Genomic DNA, 20,274 nt, shown 5'->3' on the forward strand with positions numbered 1-20,274 from the left:
AGTGACTTAAGTGAACATGGACCCCGCCACCTTATTGAAAACAACCTCCTCTTTATTCACTAAAATCGACTAAGTGTTGGAGGAAAACTTACACTTAGCGAGTTGTTTACTGAGCTACAGCGGCGCTAGAGAGGGGACATGACAGTCCTCCCTTCCCAAGATTGTTGGTCCACAAGCAATCGTAGGTTTGGATGTTGTAGTATCTCCTCACCTTCCCAAGAAGCATCATCCAATGGTAACCCTTTCCACTTAATTAGATATTCACGAACAGTCTTATTCCTTAACTTCTTTTCCCTCCAATCTGCAATACCCTCACGTTCAAGAATCAACTTCCCCTCTTCGTCCAATGGTGGCAATTCAAGAGAGGTAACTATCTGCTGCCCCAATGCTTTCTTTAAGCAAGACACATGGAAAATATTATGGATCCTACTGTCGGTTGGTAGTTCAAGTTCATATGCAACTTCTCCAATTTTCCTCAGTACCTTGTATGGCCCATAAAACCGTGGTTTCAACTTTTCTGCTCCACTGCTTTTCAAAGAAGATTGCCTGTAGGGCTGCAAGCGTTGGAAAACCAAGTCTCCTACCTGAAATGTCCTCTCAACTCTATGTCTATCTGCATACATTTTTTGTTGATCTTGAACCTGTGAGATATTGTCCTTCAATGCTTTGATAATGTCTTGGTAACCTTGTATGGTTTCTTTTGCTCAGGGTACTTTGCTATCATCAAAAACTAAATCTATGAATGACAAAGCTTCATACCCATACAACGCTTTAAACGGAGACATCCCAATAGTCATGTGGTAGGTAGTATTGTAACAATACTCACCTAAATGCAACCATTTGACCCAAGCACATTGCTGTCCTGAAATGTAGTTTCTAAGATAGCATTCAGCCCATTTGTTTACAATTTCGGTCTGCCCATCCGTTTGAGGGTGATAACTGGTACTAGGTGTCAGTTTTGTCCCTGCCAAGCAAAATAACTTATGCCAAAATATGATGATAAATCTGCTATCCCTATCGCTAACAATGGTTTTAGGGAGACCGTGCATTCTGAACACTTCTCGAAAAAATAAATCAGCAACCTAAGAAGCTGAGTAATCTGTAGCAATGGCGAAGAAATGGGAATATTTTGTCAGTCGATCCACCACTACATAAATGCAATCCTTTCCTTGTACTCGTGGAAGTCCTGTGATGAAATCCATAGATATCCCCTCCCAATTTTGTTCTGGAATGGGTAATGGTTGTAAAAGATCTGCTGGAAAAGTGTGCTCTGCCTTATTCTGCTAGCATGCCAAACATTCACGGACATGCTGTAGCACATCATCTTTAAGTCCCTTCCAAGAGAATCTCTCTCTTACTTGCCTATAAGTTTTGAAAAACCCCTAATGTCCAGCCAAAGGTGAGTCATGTAACGCTTTCATAACACTCTGCTTTAGTCTAGACCCAGGTACAAGGTAGATCCTGTTTTTGTAATATATTACTTCCCCCACTACAACATACCTATCATCATGTACCTTTCCATCCACTATATCCCAAGCAAAGGAGTCTTTAGTGTATTTGGACAGCAGCTGCGATTTCCAATCAGCAGAAATTTCTGAAAGTGAACATAGAGTGAGTCTTCTAGAAAGTGCATCAACAACCACATTTTTCTTTCCTTTGATATATTCCACCTCAAAATCATATGCTTGAATCTTACTTACCCACTTCTATTGATGTTCATTGAGATCCTTTTGCTCTAAAAAATACTTCAAACTATTATGATCAATCCTAACAGTGAATTTTGCACCCACCAAATACTGTCGAAACTTGGCTAATGCATGCATGATAGCCAACATCTTTGTCATAGGTGGAGTACAATTTCTCTAGATCTCTGAGCTTTCTGCTCTCAAACACAATAGGATGTCTTTCCTGCATCAGCACCACTCCAATTCCCTGTCTTGAAGCATCACATTCCACAATGAAAGGCTTCGTGAAGTCAGGGAGTGCTAGTACAGGACATGTGCTCATGATGTCCTTGAGCTTCTCAAAGATAACCTGAGCCTTTGTAGATCACTGAAAATCCCCTTTCTTTGTAAGATCAGTCAAGGGAGAAGCTAACTGGGAAAAGCCTCGTACAAATCTTCTGTTGTAGCAACATAAGCCCAAGAAGCCTCTAAAATCATAAATGTTCTTAAGAGGTGGCCAATCCAAGATTACTTGTATCTTCTCCTGATGAACTTTTACCCCTTCAACACCAATCACATGTCCTAAATAAAGAATCTCTGACATTCCAAACTCACACTTGGAAGCTTTAGCGAACAATGATTGTTGTTCCATGATACTTAGAACAGTATCTAAACGCTGCAAATGTTCTTCCCAAGTTTTACTATATATTAGTATATCATCAAAAAATACTAATACGAACTTCCTCAACTGCTCATGGAAAACATGATTCATACAAGATTGAAAAGTTGTTGGTGCATTTGTGAGACCAAAGGGCATTACAAGGAATTCGAAGTGCCCAAAATGACAGCGGAATGTTGTTTTCTGAATGTCTTCTTCCCTCACACTTATCTGATGATAACCTAACCGTAGGTCAATTTTGGAAAAGAAAACTGAACCATGCAGCTCATCCAAAAGTTCATCTTTCCTGGGTATAGGATATATATTCTTAATAGTTCTTTTGTTCAGTGCCCTATAATCAATACACATACGTAATGTGCCATCTTTTTTCTTGACCAGCACTATTGAAGATGCAAAAGGGCTAGAACTTGGGCGTATGTGTCCCATCTTTAGCAACTCCTTAATTGTGTTTTTGATCTCTTCTTTGAAGTGACGAGGATGCCTGTAAGGAGTGGTTATAACTGGTTTTGAACCTTCTTCCAGCTCAATCACATGCTCAAATCCCCTATCAGGAGGACGTCCTGGAGGAATATCTCCAAACACCACACCATGTTTATCTAACATAAATTGTATATCAACATGGTAAGAAGGTTCCTTATTTGTGGCAGCATTGTTAGAAACAAAGCAGTGGGCTGCCCACTCAATGTCATCATGGCGGAAGAGGGCTTCCATTCGTTTTGCTGAGACCACTCTTGGTCCTCCATTTGCTATAGCCTTCAGCATGGTTTTCTTACCTTCAACCATAAACTCTAACTGCATTTTTTGAAGTCTTGAACATACCTCTCTAATGATTCAAGCCACTATAGATCCAAAAATAGCATCCACATTACTAAGACCAAGAACATAGAAGTCTCATGTTAAGGTATAGTCTCCCATCTAAATTTTCAGCTATGGTATGACACGAGTACAACTCAAGGGAAAACCATATGACACAATCACATTAAATCCCGAAAATTCTTTTGCTTGTAGTCCTTGTCTACTGACTAATCCCTCATCAATAAAGTTATGAGTGGCACCGCTGTCCACTAAACATACCATTCGTTGCCCCTTAAGGACTCCTTTCAGTCGGAAAGGTCTACCTCTCGAAATGCCTGAAAAAGTAGCTATGTGGGTTTTCTCTAACAGTAATGTCTTCCAACTCAATCTATTCCGGCTGATCTCCTTGTGTGTTATCTGCCTCATAACTGTCCTCTACTTCATCTTGACTTTCCTGCTCTGAATGTACTTCAATCAAATGAAGTTTACCTTTTCCAAGGCAGCGGTGTCCTGGTTCCCAAGGCTCTTTACAAGAGAAACATAGTTTCTTCCTCCGTAGTTCATTTTGTGACTCTTGGTCAACCTTTGAAGGTATGCTTCTGGGCTGATTAAAACTTGTGTTTTTCTGCTGACTTGGGCCCTGTTTTATCATTTTTCCAAGAGCTGAACTCTTTCTTTGGAGGCTGATATGGAGTTGTAACCTTCAAATCCATTGCTAAACCAATAGCATCATCAAGCGAACTAGGTCTATGAGCTTTCACTAGACCTTTTAGTTTGTCACTGAGACCTTCCACAAAGAGCATTGTGACCCCCTCTTCTGAGGCATATCTGAAACCATTACTGCAATCTTCTGGAATTCATTGATATATGTTTCAAGTTGTTCGGTTTGCTTCAACTGGGCTAACTCCCTGTAATATACCTCTATATCCTTCCTGTCAAAACGGGTGATCAGCCTATTAACAAATTCTTCATATGATTGAATCATGGCATGGACCTAGGAAATGAGTCTGTGATGCCACCAGTCATATGCTACCCCTTCCAAGTGCATGGTAGCAACCTGGATTGCTTTTTCCTCTTCCATAGGTTTGAGTGTCAAGAAGGTATCCAACTTGTGAACCCATGATCTTGCTGATAATTCTCCAATTCCATCAAAAGTTGGTATATTTATCTTATTCAAGGCATCTTTGTATTCCAACGTCTGGAAGGTTTGCCTCACTGGTCCTCTAGGCCTCCTGTCTAGTCTTTCCAAACGATTCCTAGCCTTTTCCCTACGCTGGTTCATGAACTGATTTAAGTTCATTAGCTGTCTTACATCAGCTGGAAGCTGCATATATTCATTTTGTGCCATCAAGATATCATATGTGATTTGAGTGTCTACTTCTTCTTCCAGGATGGGCTCCATTCCGTTTTGTCGAGGTAAGAAATTGGGATGCAATGGTCGATCAGACCTTGTGTCTGCTGTCCTTACAACATTGGAAGTCGTTCCGTCTTGGTTTCTAGGCCATGTCTCGCCACGACTATGTCAACTACCTTCACGGTTATGAGGACCACTTTCACAGCTGTGATGTCTACTATCATGGCTATGATGACTACTAGACCTCCTTAATCGAGAACGACCAGTTCTCAGTTGTCCCATGGCTGCAATCATTCTGTCTTGAAACTGTTGCATTGTCTGTTGCTGTTGGTGAGCAAACATTGTCAAAAAATTGTCCAGCTGATTATTTAAATCTCTAGGCGGGCTTGCTTCCCTTCTGTCACCCATTTCTGATTCAAATGGGTTAATTTCCGCTTCTTCTCGCTGCCCAGACCTACTCCTTGTATTGTATCTACGAGTTTCGACTCCTCTGTAGTGCATAGAACCCTAAAACAAGGACATGCAACAAAAAAGCAAATCGAAACCCCACAGGCAGGCAAGGTTTGTGGCTCTGATACCACTAAAATATCCTTTGACAAGCAAAAACAAACAAAAACTCTACGCTAGATGCAGCAAATTCATTTTTATTGATTTTTAGATTTCTGGAAATAAACTGGAAATGAAAGAAACAGAACCATAAAGAAATTTGATGTCTGAAGACATGTTCCACCTTATTACATATTCTCAAAAGCACTCACAAATCTTAGTGTCCGCGGATAGTTGTTTGTATCCCTGAAATCTTCATGAAACTTTGAGAACTCAGTGACTTTCTAGAAGTTTGAAATGAGTTGCAGACTTCCTAAACCCTGAACTTCATCGCTGATTAAACTATTGTGATCCTCAACAGATGCTGGATGCTGATCCCACGCAATTACACTAACATGCAGACCTTGGGTGGCTGTCCAAGCTAGTTATCATGGGGTTTTCGCCCCAGGGCAGGCTAAGAGAAATAATAATAATCAGAATCATCAATAATATGATCCACCTTAACTCTTCTCCAGCCTTAAGAAGACAATCAGACCTAAAATCCACGCCCACCTTAATTCCTATAAATCAAGCGGCTTTCTTAATTAATTCTAGTGATAATACTTTTCCTTAAAAGTATTCATCAATTATGTATTTAGCGCCCCCTCCATAAAGCATAAGGAATCTAAAGAAAATGTTTGGATAATGAATTGCAATGGCCCCATCCTCATGACTGAAAATCAGGAGTGACTTAAGTGAACATGGACCCCGCCACCTTATTGAAAACAACCTCCTCTTTATTCACTAAAATCGACTAAGTGTTGGAGGAAAACTTACACTTGGCGAGTTGTTTACTAAGCTACAGCGGCACTATAGAGGGGAGATGACAAGTGTTAAAATAATATTAATATCTATTCTATAATGGTCATCTTCTATTCTTAGCGGTCATCTTAGTTGTCAACTTAATTTAGCTATTTAGCTTTTTAGTCGACTTATTTAGTTTTTTAGTCTTTTAAGTGTAACTATTGCTTCTTTATTAAAGAAGCATAGTTAGCTTTTTATTATTTAGCTTTTTAAGTTTTTTAGCTTTTTAGTGTTCACTTAAACGACATGTTCTTAATTTAGAACATCGTCTTGTAATCTCTCTATATATGTGTGTGTATATCATTGAATAGTTTATCCAATTATTTTGAGCAATCAATTTTTTAGTTTACTGCATGAAATTTGTTGCACTCTCGATACCAAAATCCCCAACCAGCATTAGAACTGAGATACCATGCTATATTCAAGCCTCTCAAATTCTCCTGTAGCTTGAATAACTTGTGTAATATCTATTGCAATATTAAGTACCCTCTAAATATCTCAAGCGTTGATATTGGTGGTATTGTGAACCCAAGCACTTAATTTAGTGTTACTTGGTTGTGTTGTGACGTATTCACACATCGCCCCATTGCAAATGGGGACCCCTACTTTTTTTGCTTTCTGGGGTTCGCTTTCTAGGTGTTTAGGGTTTGTCTGTTAGCCTTTGCATTTTAAGTGTCGCCAGGGGATCAATAGGATGGTAGGCTTGGCTTGAAAGGGGTGAGTCTTTGGGGCCCCAGAATTAGGGTTTCTTTGAGAGTCTTCTTTAGGGCTTGGTTTTGCTCTTGTTGCTAATTGTGTCTTGCTTTGTGAGTGGGTATCATTCTTGAAGGTCTGAGTTAGGTCGAGTTTGTGAGTGATGAAATCTGGAATGTCATCCTGATCTTCAAATGCCCTGAAATTTGGCTAAGTCTGGAATGCCCTAATCCTGGAATTTGGCTAAGTCTGGAATGTCCTGATCCTGAAATTTGACTAAGTCTAGAAAACTGAAAAAATCCTCCAAAAAATAGATTTTGCAATATAACTCCTGGAGGTCTGAAACCACTCTCAAACATCCTGAAAGTATATATGGAATATAACTTAAAGTATAAGTGACATTTCCTATTTCATACTTAAATGTTATATTCCATACAATGATCCTAACGAAGAGTCCAAAATGTCATATTTCGCTCCTGACCTTTCCAAAGGGTCCAAAGCGAATTTTGCTCCTGACCCTTCCAAAGGGTCCAGAGAGAAATTCTCCATAAGACATTCTACTTTGACCAAAACCTAGAACTAATGCATTCCTAGGCTTGAATGAAGGTAAAAACGCTTGTTTGAATGAAGAAATGTGAAAATGAAGTCAGGATCTTGGCCAAGATTAGGAATTTCACTCCTGACCCTTCCAAAGGGTCCAGAGCGAAAATCTTTATAACTCTTGTTTTCCTCCTTATTTTGGCTAGGCGTTGGCTTGATGGGAGATGAATGGGTATGTTTTTGCCTTGAGAGGGAGTTTGATTGATTTTGAAGAACAAGATTTTGGCCTAAAGGAGAATTTTGCTCTTGACCCTTCCAAAGGGTCCAGAGCGAAATTCATCATAAACTCCATTTGCTACCTTGTTTGACCTTGAAACCTTCTTCCTCAGGTGGAAAATGATCTAAGTTTGCTTCTTGAAGTGGTTCGAAGTTTGAAAAATGAGTAATCTAGCCTAAAATGAGATTTTCGCTCCTGACCCTTCCAAAGGGTCCAGAGCGAAAATCTTCTTAAAGCTCATTTCCTCCTAAGTTTGACTAATTTTTGATTTGCAGGGTATCTTGGAAGGAAGGATGGACATTCTTGTTGCCTTTGAAGTGTTTGAAAGCGTTGAGAAATGAAGGATTTTGGACCAAAATTGGAATTTCGCTCTTGACCCTTCCAAAGGGTCCAAAGCGAAATTCCTAAAAGCTCTTATTTTTGCAATGAAGAAGATCAAGTTTTGATTTGTTATGACGTGGATGGAAGAGAAATAATTTGTCTTTGCCTCTTGAGGTCGTTTTGAAAGGGAGAAATGAAGAATCTAGCCCAAGTTAAGATTTTCGCTCTTGACCCTTCCAAAGGGTCCAGAGCGAAAATCTCTCTAAGAGGCATTTCTTTCCTTATTTAGCCAAATCTTGATGACCAAGACACGATGAGAAGAAGAATGAGCATGATTTTGCCTTTGAGAATGTTTGGAAGTTATGAAAATGAAGGATTCTAGCCAGGAAAGAGAATTTCGCTCCTGACCCTTCCAAAGGGTCCAGAGCGAAATTCCTTATTAGCCTACTTTTTTGACCTTTCTTGGACATGAAACCTTGTTCCTAGGGCAATAAAAGATGAAATCCTACCTTGCAAAGAAGTTTCAAGTTGAAAAAATAATGATTTTTAGTCAAGAATGAAAATTTCGCTCCTGACCCTTCCAAAGGGTCCAGAGCGAATTTTCTCAAAACTTCTTTTTGCTATCAAGTTTTTGCTAGGTCAAGTGTGGGATAAGGCAAAATCAAGAGGAAGTTGCCCTTAAGAGTGACTTTAAGTTGCTAGAGACCATGAAAGATGAAGGAATTGAGCCTAAAAGAGATTTTTGCTCCTGACCCTTCCAAAGGGTCCAAAGTGAAAATCCTTAAAATCATCTTTTCTTCCAAATTTTGAACAAAGCCAAGCTTGGACAAGCATGAGAGAGGTCATTTGGATTGCTTTGGAGTGGATTTTGGTCACCAAGAATGCAAATTTTGAAGCCAAATGAGATTTTTGCTCCTGACCCTTCCAAAGGGTCCAGAGCGAAATTCTTAAGATCACCCTTTTTTCCTTGCAAATCAAGTCAAGATTTTGGTTTTTATACCCTGGAGAGGAGTGAGGCAAGATGTTCTAAGTCTTGGAGGTAATTTGAAGTTGAAAGGATGGCAAAATAGCCCTAAAACAAGATTTTCGCTCCTGACCCTTCCAAAGGGTCCAGAGCGAAAAACCTAAAATCTACCTATTCCTTTCAAATTTATGCTAAGCTATGCCTAGACCAAGGTGAAAGATGCCCTTAAGATTGCCCTTGAGTTGATTGTTGTCTCCAGGAATGATGATTTTAGGCCACAGGAGGAAATTCGCTCCTGACCCTGCCAAAGGGTCCAAGACGAAAATCCTTCAATCACCTATTTTGCCTTGCAAAATCAAGTTAAACTTGGGTTGGACGTGAGAGGAGAAGTGTTTTCTAGCCTTTTGAGGTAAGTGCAACTTGAAATGATGGAGGAATAAGCCTAAATTAAGAAATTCGCTCCTGACCCTTCCAAAGGGTCCAGAGCGAATTTTCTCTAAATCACCTTTTTTCCCAAATTTGTGCCAAGCCAAGTGCTGACTAGGGCGAGTTTTGATGGGAGAGGTCCTCGGGAATGACTTTGACTTAACAATGATTATCAAACTTGAAGGAATTGAGCCAAAAAGTGATTTTCGCTCTTGACCCTTCCAAAGGGTCCACAACGAAAATCTTAAAACCACCTATTTTCCTTGCAAGTCTAGTCAAACGTTAGGTTTTCATGGCTTGGATGGGTGCGAGGAGACATGTTCTTGCCTTTTGAAGTTAGTTGGTGTTGAAAATGATGGAAATTAGCCCAAACCAAGGATTTCGCTCCTGACCCTTCCAAAGGGTCCAGAGCGAAAATCCTAGGATCACCTACTTTCTTTGCAAGACAAGTTGAAATTTTGATTTTTATGGCCTAGATAGGAGTGAGGCAATGTGTCCTTAGTCTTGGAGGAGAATTGAAGTTGAAAGGATGGAGGAACATGCTCAAAACTTGAAAATCGCTCCTGACCCTTCCAAAGGGTCCAGAGCAAAAAACACTAAAACCATCCTTTTCTCCAAATTTTGTGCTAAGTCAGGCCTAGACTAGGGTGAGAGAAGCTATTTGGAATGCCTTGGAAAGATGTTTATCCACCAAAGATGCAAATATTGAGCTAAAATTGGAATTTCGCTTCTGACCCTTCCAAAGGGTCCAGAGCGAAATTCTTAAAACCTCCATTTTTGCCCCAAATTTACATCAAGCTTGGTGTTGGTTGAGAATGAGGACGTCCTTGGGCATGTATCTAAGCAAGTATGATCACAAGGTGAAAAGAATTTGAGCCAGGAATGCAAAATTCGCCCCTGACCCTTCCAAAGGGTCCAGGGCGAAATTCTTATGGAGCCTGTCCTTGGAAAGGATTTTAAGCAAACTTCATTTTGATATCTTCTTGTTGATGATTTAAGGTAAGAAATGCTATGTTGAAATGAATTTATTATGTGTCCTTAATCATCTCTTGATTTGTTTTGCAGATGAAAGAAGAGCAGACATCATCAAGGACGACCTCCTCCAGCCTAGTATCGACAGGGACGACCTTTTCCAGCCTAGCATTTTAAGGGAAGGTACACCATCCATCCTGCACATCAAAGACAAAAGAGGATCAAACCAAGGGTCCGTTGGAGAAGCAGATAGTTTTAGAAGAGTTAATTAAAGTTAGCTTCTCAGCATCACCAAATTGAGCATCAACTAAGTGTCAGACAAGGTGGCATCCCAGTCATCACTCCTCCAGTCGGGTTGGTCCACTTCAGCATGTCTAGATACAATGTACCTGACTCATCAAAAGATGGCACTAACTTCGATGTACCTACCCCGGCTATCCATTGGTCGAATATTCCAGAGAAGACATGTGTCTAAATAATGCAATTATTTCATTGGTCAGAATTAAGTTTGTTGTAACAAACCCTAATTAGGGTTTCATTGTAAAATCTTGGCCATTGATCTCAAATTGATCTAAGCCATTGAATTGTATTGTGGGCACTATATAAGCCCTGGCTCCTCATTTGTAAAGGCTAATAATAGTTAGTCAATAATAGCTAATAGTTAATAGTTAGTAATAGAGGCCAGAATAGTAGAATAGCAATTAGAGTAGATTAAGAAGAGAAGGCAAGACATTGTTGCCTTAATTGTAAAGACTTCTTTTCATTGAAGATATGGTGGAATATGTTGTTTCTTTGCAATGTGCATGGTCTCTTGTTGAATCTTTATTTTTGATGATAGATGATTAAATTGAGTGAAGAAAATTGTTGAATGCACCTGTGTGGAATCTGTCTAGTCCATACCACTAGCCTCTTACTAATGGTAAGTGCGCCCTACGTGGTCAACTGGCATAAAATGAGCTTAATCTTAAGTCGTTACATGTCTATTGTTCATACATTATCTTGAATGGTGATCATTGTCAGATGGTGTACGATTTGAACATATTGGAAGCATCCCTTAGAAGATCACACTGAGTTGGTGTTGAATTGTTCAACCTGATGGTGAGACCCAGCCCAGTAGGACTCCACCTAGTCATTCATCCATTTTTTCGCATTCAAAGTAGTAGAGTAGACATCCTGAACCCTGCATCTTTTGTCATTTGTTTGTCTTCCAGTTAGTTAATAGGACTTGTGATTCCAGCAAATCAGACGTTTAGGTCATTTGAGTGTAAGTCCCCTTGTGATTCCAGCAAAATCACATCATACCGCAGAGAGCTTATCCACGAGTAGAGATCCTACAAAGCAGAACCTTGGAGTTGCCTCGACTGATCCTTCGGCGAGATCTTCAACAGTCGGGAACTTTGTTCAAGATAGGATAAGGTACCTTTTAGGTATTTTATTCTGTGTTTGGTCGTGTACAAAATACACATCAACAAGTTGTTACCACAATCCATGAGATTAGCCTTTGCCATGTAGATTGTGATGCATTTGGGAATACCACTTGCATCACGAAATCTAGAAGATTTGCATGTAAAGCATAGGCAATGCACTAACAAAAGCCTATATAAAAATATAGTTTTCCTAGTAGTGTTCAAGTTTTGAAGATCAAGTTGCAAGTCTTCAATGCATTGTTACAGTTGAGTTTACTACTCAACCCTTCTCCTTCAGACTGATTCCAAACTTAATTTCTAGATATATTGGGTCCAATCAAGGGTGTTTCAGCATCATGTTGATAAAGGTACTCATATTTGGCCCTTCATTCTTCTAATACAATTGCTTCTTTGGGCAAAACTAGGCATTGGCATTGCTAATATTATCATATTATGAGACCGATGTACATCAATTTATTCTATCAATCATCTTCCTCCATTTAGATCTCCCTTAGCTGTCACTCCTCACCTCCTTGCCTCAAGAAGATCATCAATAAGGGTTGTAAGAAAGGATATTTATTGACATTATATTCAAGTCATTTTGACACCTCCTCCAAAGTCACCCAGTTCCAATTCATTTTCTCTTTGTTGCATCTCTTAATAATTGTAAGACGCATCATCATTCAGCCTAAGTATCTCTAACATTATCAGTCGCATAGCTTGACAACTTCCCTTGGCTAGGTAAGAGTATGCTCACTAGTTGCAAGTTGACATAGACCACCATTTTCTTTGAGGCAGCAAAAGTTGTTTTTGCCCACTTCAAGAGGTAAAGACTAAAAGTGTTTTATTTTCATATTGTCCTCTTTAATATGAGATCCAAGGGAAATGCAACCTTATACATAGACAATCACATGATTGTCTATCCACTTTTTTTCTAGCATGTGAATTATAGGTGCTTAGTTCTTTTTATTCAGAAGTTTGCCCTTAAAAGAAACTCATATAGTCAAGTAATTGATTACTTCCTTCTTTCAACCCACTTCAAGCCTTAGAGACTATTAGCAACCATTTAATATGCCTAATTCACACCCAAGGACATATCAATGAGATTGTGTTCCTTTGTGCATATTGCTACTATAGCATTCTACTCCTGCTCTAGGTGGAGTGGACCTACTTCATATCAACATCGAGGCTCTTCCCCATGTTAGCAAACCAAGGCACGAAAGCAAGCACACAATATTAGTTTTTTCGCCAACACCAAAAATCCATTTGCAATGGATGTTAGGAGAGGTAGATATATTACCTTGACTCAATGAGTGCATGGATAGATAGATATATTACCTATGGTTCTACCACTTCATTATCGATCACCAATACTGGGGTTTTTTTGGAAGTTTTAAATCTTTTGGAATTCTTGCCCTGATGTGATAGTTTCTACTCCTTTTCTTTGCTTTTCTCCACCCCCTTTCATTCCCCTCTGACATCCGCATGCAGCTAATCTAGCTCCAAAATGGCTGACTAACCTTCATGTTATACACAGCCAAAAAATGAAAGACGCAGCTAGTTCTACCCAGCACGGCCGAGATCTGTAATTTTCGACATACCCTCATGTTATGTGGAAATCGTGGCGTTTTTGGAGCCAGATTAGCTACCACCCTGACACCCTAGACCCCATCCTCCCTCCCCAGCACCTAATCTCCATTTGTTTCCCTATGAATCTCCCGTTCCTTGATATTTCTCTCTTTTTGTATTCAGAATAACCTTCTTTTGTCTCTATCAGCCATTCTTTTGGAATGGCTAGGGCTTTCCTTGTCTATTCTATTCACTTACTTTCTCCTCTTGCCTCCATCTTTGAACTTTCTTTTCCTGGCCCTCTCTATATTTTCATTTCATTTTCTTTCTACCAAATCCAAACAAGCTCCTTTTTGGCATCTTTTGTTCCCATACCTGATGTATATTTCATTCCTAGTTTAAAAAAAAAATATTTCTCCAATAATTCAAAAAACAATGAGAAATTTACAAAACAGTTGATGTGCAACAAGATATATTTTTCTTCCTTCATCATTACTTACTGAAAATCAACAATACACATTCCAGAATCAAGGCTTTATTGTACAATGTACATCAGAAACAAATATCCAACATAGCAAGCAGTAGACAGTAGAAAAAAAAAACTATAAAAGCACAAGGTAGGTACATTACCCCTGAGACACTAATGATGTTGTTGCTGGAAATAGATGATCCATACAATCGAGCAGCACTCTGTGAGAGATGATACACATGTTACCTTTTATAATAGTCAAAGGTAGCATAAAATGAGCAAATCTAGAAAACTCCAACTTTTCTAACAATCAGTACATGAAGAAAAAAAGAAATACTGAAGCAAATAATCAAGCGCCTGAAAAGAAAGTTCTTCAATGCAATGGGATAAATTTAGATAATTTCACAAATATAACCATCTTCCAAATACAAGGATACTAGAACCAAAAGTGGCCAGGTTGAACACAAATCTGGAAGGAGTATAAACAGTTCCAAAATAAGGAAAAAAAAATTTAATAGGATTATAGATATTTTTATGTGAGCAAAATTCGCTTATGATACTGAACTACATGGTCCCTTACTAGAACCAAAAGAAGCCAGTTGAATGCAAGTCTGAAAAGAATAAACTATTTTGAACAAAGAGAAGTTTAAAATAGGATTATGGTTATTTTTTATGCCCAAAAATTCTCCTATAATAGCAAACTACATGATCCCTTGCTAAGCAATATGATTTATTTTGTTCAATCAATGAAATCAAATTCTTGTACCTCTATCAACATTATAATGTAACAGTCATCACAAGTTTATTTCTATGGGTTGAATGCATTAATAGCAGAATTTAATATTCTTTCCATGCAAGCTTCAATTCATTAAGTGTATCTTGAAACAATGATTGCTAAAAGTTTGGTTCATATGCCACTGATGCACTTACATTTCATCCTTTAGGCATAAAAATCATCACAAGTTTATTTCTAGAGATTGAAAGCATTAATAGCACAACTTAAATAATCATTCCATGCTTCAATTCATTAAGTGTATCATGCAACAATGATTGCTAAAATTTGGGATCGTATACCATTATTGCACTTACATTTTAGCCTTCAGGCATAAAAATCATCAAAAGTTTATTTCTACAAATTGAAAGCATTAAAAGCACATGTCATGTTTCTGCCTCAAGAAAGGATCTGATCATGAGAACAGAAGATACGATGCAAAGAGGCAATCTACAGGCAGTAATCGAGAAAGGATGATCAGCAATTAAGAAACAAAGATCACGTGATTCAGATGGCAGCAATTCCCTTAAGAAACATTAATTAACACTAATGCAACAGCAGCATAGCAACTGTGATTAACAACAGTTACAAGGGCACTTAAACAAACAACGATAATGAAGAGACACCACCAAGAAGGGTGTGACTCTACTGCAAGGATAGTAATCTCTAAAAGTCGCCTCTCCTCAAGAATGCACGAGGTTATAAAGGGCAGAGGAAGGAGTTCGGTAAGGGCATCAATCAATTAAAAGCACATCCTCAGATAGCAGTCTCGATAATCAGGAATGAATCAAATATATCTTCAGATCTTAGGATCATAAGCAAAAAGAAGTACAATCATGAGTACTCTGAAACATCTTCAGATTCAGATATAAACCTTGTTCTTAGCAGCTTGAATTTTCTTATTTAGAATTGTGGTATGGCATATACTATGATATTGTCTTGGCGATCATTGTTACAGAATATGAAATTACTGTTACTATTTCATATTCGTAATCTGCATATCTATATAATATAGGATAGATGTAATAATTTTTGTCAATGCTTATTATCAATACTGGGTCAGCCTTGCACCTATTAAATCACCCAGGTTTTTTATTATTTAAGCTGTGATGTGTTGTGACCTCTTTTTTCACACATCTCCCCATTGCAAATGGGGACCCCCAGTTTTTTGCTTTTTAGGGTTTCAGTCTTCACAAGTATAGAGTTAGGGGTTTTCAAAGAGTTTTTCTAAAGTCCTCAGATCAATTGGACCAATCATGATCAAATGGACATTTTGACATCACAAAAGTGCTAAGGCAAGCCAAAGGGCAAAAAACGCAACTGCTTAGGACCAATTCTGACAACTTCCTATTTTTGTGGAATTCCGCTTTTTTGGTTTTTGCTTTTTCATTTTTGGCACTTTGGGACCAATCCAGGAAGCAGCTTTTTCGCCTGTTTTTTCGCTTTTTGCTTTTGCTTTTCTCAGCCTTTTTGAAAATTGACCTAGGACTAGGTCATTCAGGGCATGGCAATAAGGTTCCTGTCTTCGAAATGAAAAGTTTGTATCTCCAAGGTGAAAAATCAAGAGAAAATCCTCCAGACAAGGCGTTGATCCAGAAAGTTCCAGATAAACATGGTGATGAGCAAGAAAATTCACTAAGTGTTCATGGCAAAGATGAAATGTCTTGAAGCAAGGCAAAATCCGCTCATCAAGGTAAGAAAATGTCCAGAGGCATGGTGAAATTCGCCTTCCTACATGAAGAAAATGTCTTAATCCATGGTAAAATTCGCCTTCCACATGAAGAAAATGTCCTGAGACATGCTTAAGTCTGCCCATCATGGAGAAAGCAGTGTCTTGAGACATGCCTAAGTCCGCCAAAGCCATGAGAAGAAATATCCTAGCAACAAGTGAAGTTCGCCTAGGAAAGGTTGGAAGTGTTTTGAGCCATGATGAATTCCGCCCTCTAGCATGGCATAAGTGTCTCGAGCCGTGATGAACTCCGCCTTGACACTTAGCAAAATGGCTCAACAACACATGAACTCCGCCTTGACACTTAGCAAAATGGCTCAACAACACATGAACTCCTCCCACACTTAGCAAAATGGCTCAACAACGCATGAACTCCACCCACACTTAGCAAAAATGGCTCAACACATGAACTCTGCCCACCCTTAGCAAGAATGTCCTAACAACACATGAAGTCCGCCAAAGCCAAGAGAATAATGTCTTGTGCCATGCTGAAGTCCGCCTAGGAAAGGTTGGAGATGTCTTGAAGCATCTTGAAGTCCGCCAAGGCATAAAGAAGAAATGTCCTAACCAATGGCCAAGTCCGCCCAAGGTGGATAAGTATGAAAATCAAGGTGTAATCATACAACACTTCGGAAATTTCTCAACACATGCCAAGTTTGCCCAAGAAGAGAGGATCTAGGGAAGATTCCTTGCCAACACATCAACCTACATGGACAAGATAAAGATAAAATTGGCTAAGTGTGAAGTCACACTAAGGAAGAAGAATGGAATATTCTTTGGGAATCTTCTAGAAGGATAAAGTCGCCATCTTTAGGAGAGAAAAACAAGGAAGGAGAGATGAGAAAGAGACCAAGTTCGTTGAATCCATAAGAAATCATAAAGATGCTAAAGAAGTTCTAAATTCTTAGCCTTATATTCAATTCAACATTTCATTTCACTTGCATTCCTTCTCAAGTTCAAAATTGAAGAGATCTCTCCATCAAATTCAAGAAGATAGAAAATAGTTGAAGAGAAAAAAGAAAATTTCTGAGTTTTGTGAAAGAATTGGTCAAAGGATTTCATCTTCTTTCAGAAGTGAAGACAGATTTTCCATCAAATTTTAGAGTTAAAAGTATAAATTTCAGTCCAGAATTTGAATTGTAGACTAATTATTTTCATCATTTCTTCTGTCTCCAAGGCTAAATTTTCACAAATTATTGAGCAGATTCTTTTCATACATAGTCTGATTTTTCCACGGAATTTCAGATTTATGATAGGCAGAAGGTGAAAAGTTAAGACAACGAAGTTCAAAATCAGGAATAAAATCCTATAGGACTTAAAATTCACATGTTGAAAATGATATTAATTAATTTTTGTGTCTTTTTCAAGCAATAGATGATCACTCAAGGAGGACTTTCAAGAAAAGTTCAAATGAAGTTTGCCAGCAAAGGAACACAGCCAGAATCTAAAATCACTTTGAAATGGAGAAAGGTTGGAGACACCAACCTTGACCATGTTGATTTCAAGGACTTCAAGAGAAGAATCTATGGACATGATGGGTAATCTACCTAAAACAATTGCTTGGAGGATGATGAGAACTGGTATTGTCCAAGCAGTTGGGTTTCCACCGATAGTAGAGTGTAGTGAATTAATCGTAGAATGTGCCATACACTACAATGCCTAGGAAAGGCAAATTATTGCACCTGATGGAAGAGTGTTGGCGTTTCTTGAAGAGCTTGCCATCCAAGATGCATTCAGGATTCCCAACTAACATACAACCACATTCAAAATCAAAGAAGAAACCACAAGACTCTATGAAGAACAACTTGAGCCTTGTGGAACAACTATCAACAAAATATGCTTGGAGAAACCAAGTCCTACTTACAAAAGATGCCAAAGAAACTTCTTCGCACAGATCTTAAAGAAGATTATGGAGATATTATCTTGCTACTCAATAGAGCAATGGGCAACCCTCAAGGTGCACCATTTGAAACCTGGATGTATTATTTCATTCATGATATTACTACAGGAGTTACAATGTTCAATTGGGCAAGGATAATCAGTGATGCTATAGATGAACAATCAAGAAACCTGGAAAGAACAAAGTATTTTTACATGAGTTCTTATATTATTTATCTACTTGCCAAAAATTATAAATACACAAGATTAATTTGTAGAGGTATAGTGGGAAATGGTGAAAATGAAATCAAGACACATGATTGTTACCTGCAACTGCAGTTTCATGAGAAGTCTCACTTTAAGCGAGTAAATGATGTATTCTTGATGTATATCACTAGAACATTGCAAGGAAGAACTCATCAGAGATTAGCTCAAGAAGCCAAAGACTTGATAAGCAGATTTGGATCTTGGTTTATTCAGTATCAAAGATTCACATATTTGAGAGTTTAGGGATTTACTAGATATCCTTACAAACTTCCAACTTATCCCACCAACAATATGATACTGCTTGAAGTTTTGAGACAATTAGAGACATTTGAAAGCTTCTAGAGAACAAAACACAAGACTGGAATTTATTTTCCACTTTTTATTGGAAAAATGCTAGAATCCTATTAAACAGCACAAGCAACTAAAGGTGCAAGGATAGAGATGCAATGGTATCTGTTTATCTTCTACCGATCCAGAGCTAATGTTGATCCTCATAACCATATTGGATTAGTGAATGGAGAAAAATACAAACACAAGATGGACCTTGAAGACTTTTGGGCCAATGCAGCGGATGAATTTGACATCAGAAAAAGAATGTGGTCAAGGTTACCCGTGATTTGATCAGGACAACTGAACTTTTTCGTGTGCCCGACCAGTTAGAAGATGATGGAGAATACATCAATACACACAACCAAGATATGATGAGAACAAACCACTTTCCACAATAAGATGGTCTGGTCCTGAGCTAGCAAATTTGGCCACCTTGAGAAGGCCAGTTGTTAAATATACACAATGGTGGGTTGATCAACAAGTCCAAGAGCTGAAACGAAGAAATATGCCCCTTACTTACAATTTGATGGGCATTATGGATTCATATTCTTTCAATAATGATGAAGCCACCAGAAAGTATAAATTCAAGGAAGAGAAAGGAAACAGCTGAAAGTCCTGCAAAATCAAAAGGAAAGAGAATTGTAAATGAAGGAGTTGTTGGAAAGAAGCAAAAATCAGATCAACCTCATTCCTCCATTAGTACCACATCCAGAAATTTGAATAATATATCAATTCTTGAGAATGAACCACTGGGTGAGATGAAAATCCCTTCCCCAATTCGTGAAGAAAGAAATGTGAAATCAATTCAACAAGAAGTTCAAGAGCAACCATTTGCTTCAGATACAGAAATAATAGAAATGGAAAATGATGAGATGGATATCCTAGATGGAGAATTTCAAGAGGTAATGGTTTCCGCTCTTCGAGGAGTTGAGGATAATCCAGGTGATGAGAACAATCAAGAAGACAAAGGTATTGAGCAGCACACAATTCCTGATTGGCTAAAAGAGAGGATGAAAGTAAAGGCACCTATGGAAATTCAACAAGAAGATGATACAACAGATTTCCTGGCCAAATTAGAAAAGGTTACAATAAAGAAAACAGCCAAGAAGTATTCCTTGATCCAAAAGGATGATGCAAGATTTCGTTCAATTCAAGTGACTGTGCCAAAATTTGATAAGGCAAAAGAAGATATTACTCCCGGAGAGTATGAAATAACAAATATCAACTTGGGCCCAACTACTAAGAAGCAAGAAGTTCAAGAATTGGATGATGCATTTATGACAATCAAGAAAAGATTGGATAAAGTAATAGGAATTAAAAAGGAATTTAAAAAAGAAAATGAGCAGCTAAGGAATTATATCCAACACTTGATCAATCCCATTGCTCAAGGAGATGCAACGGTTCCCTCGCCTTTGGCCCTTCCACAAGAAACAATTGAAGATTTGAAGAAATGAAGGTGACAGCTAAAGAAACTAAGGAATGGATGGCAAACATCAATAATGAAGTTGTCACATTCGTAGAGGAATTGATATTGGCCCATGGGCAAACTTCTTCATTACTATCTAGAGTTCAAGACATGGCAAAAATGTGGGAGGATCTTCAAAATATTCAAGATAAAGTAATCCCATGCTTGACGGTGTTGAAAGGAATTCCCATGCAGGAATTAATAGATGGAGAACTAATTGTAGCTGGGGATATCTATGATTTCAACACATGGTATTGGGCATTGATAGCAAAAAATGAAGTTTTAAAGAAGGTAAGTGTTGATGGTGTCAAAATT

At 38.4% G+C, this 20,274-nt stretch overlaps 1 protein-coding gene across 2 annotated transcripts in view; it reads right to left on the reverse strand.

Annotated features, from left to right (window-relative positions):
- LOC131074932 (replication factor C subunit 2) overlaps positions 1-20,274 on the reverse strand; it is a 118,194-nt gene that overhangs the window by 14,258 nt on the left and 83,662 nt on the right. For both annotated transcript variants that reach the window (XM_058011672.2, XM_058011671.2), the window contains exon 9: positions 13,680-13,739. In XM_058011672.2, the coding sequence (XP_057867655.1) occupies positions 13,680-13,739 (60 nt within the window). The remainder of the gene's footprint in view (positions 1-13,679; positions 13,740-20,274) is intronic.

Source organism: Cryptomeria japonica, chromosome 5 (assembly GCF_030272615.1).
Source record: "Cryptomeria japonica chromosome 5, Sugi_1.0, whole genome shotgun sequence".
Taxonomy (NCBI): Eukaryota; Viridiplantae; Streptophyta; class Pinopsida; order Cupressales; family Cupressaceae; genus Cryptomeria; species Cryptomeria japonica.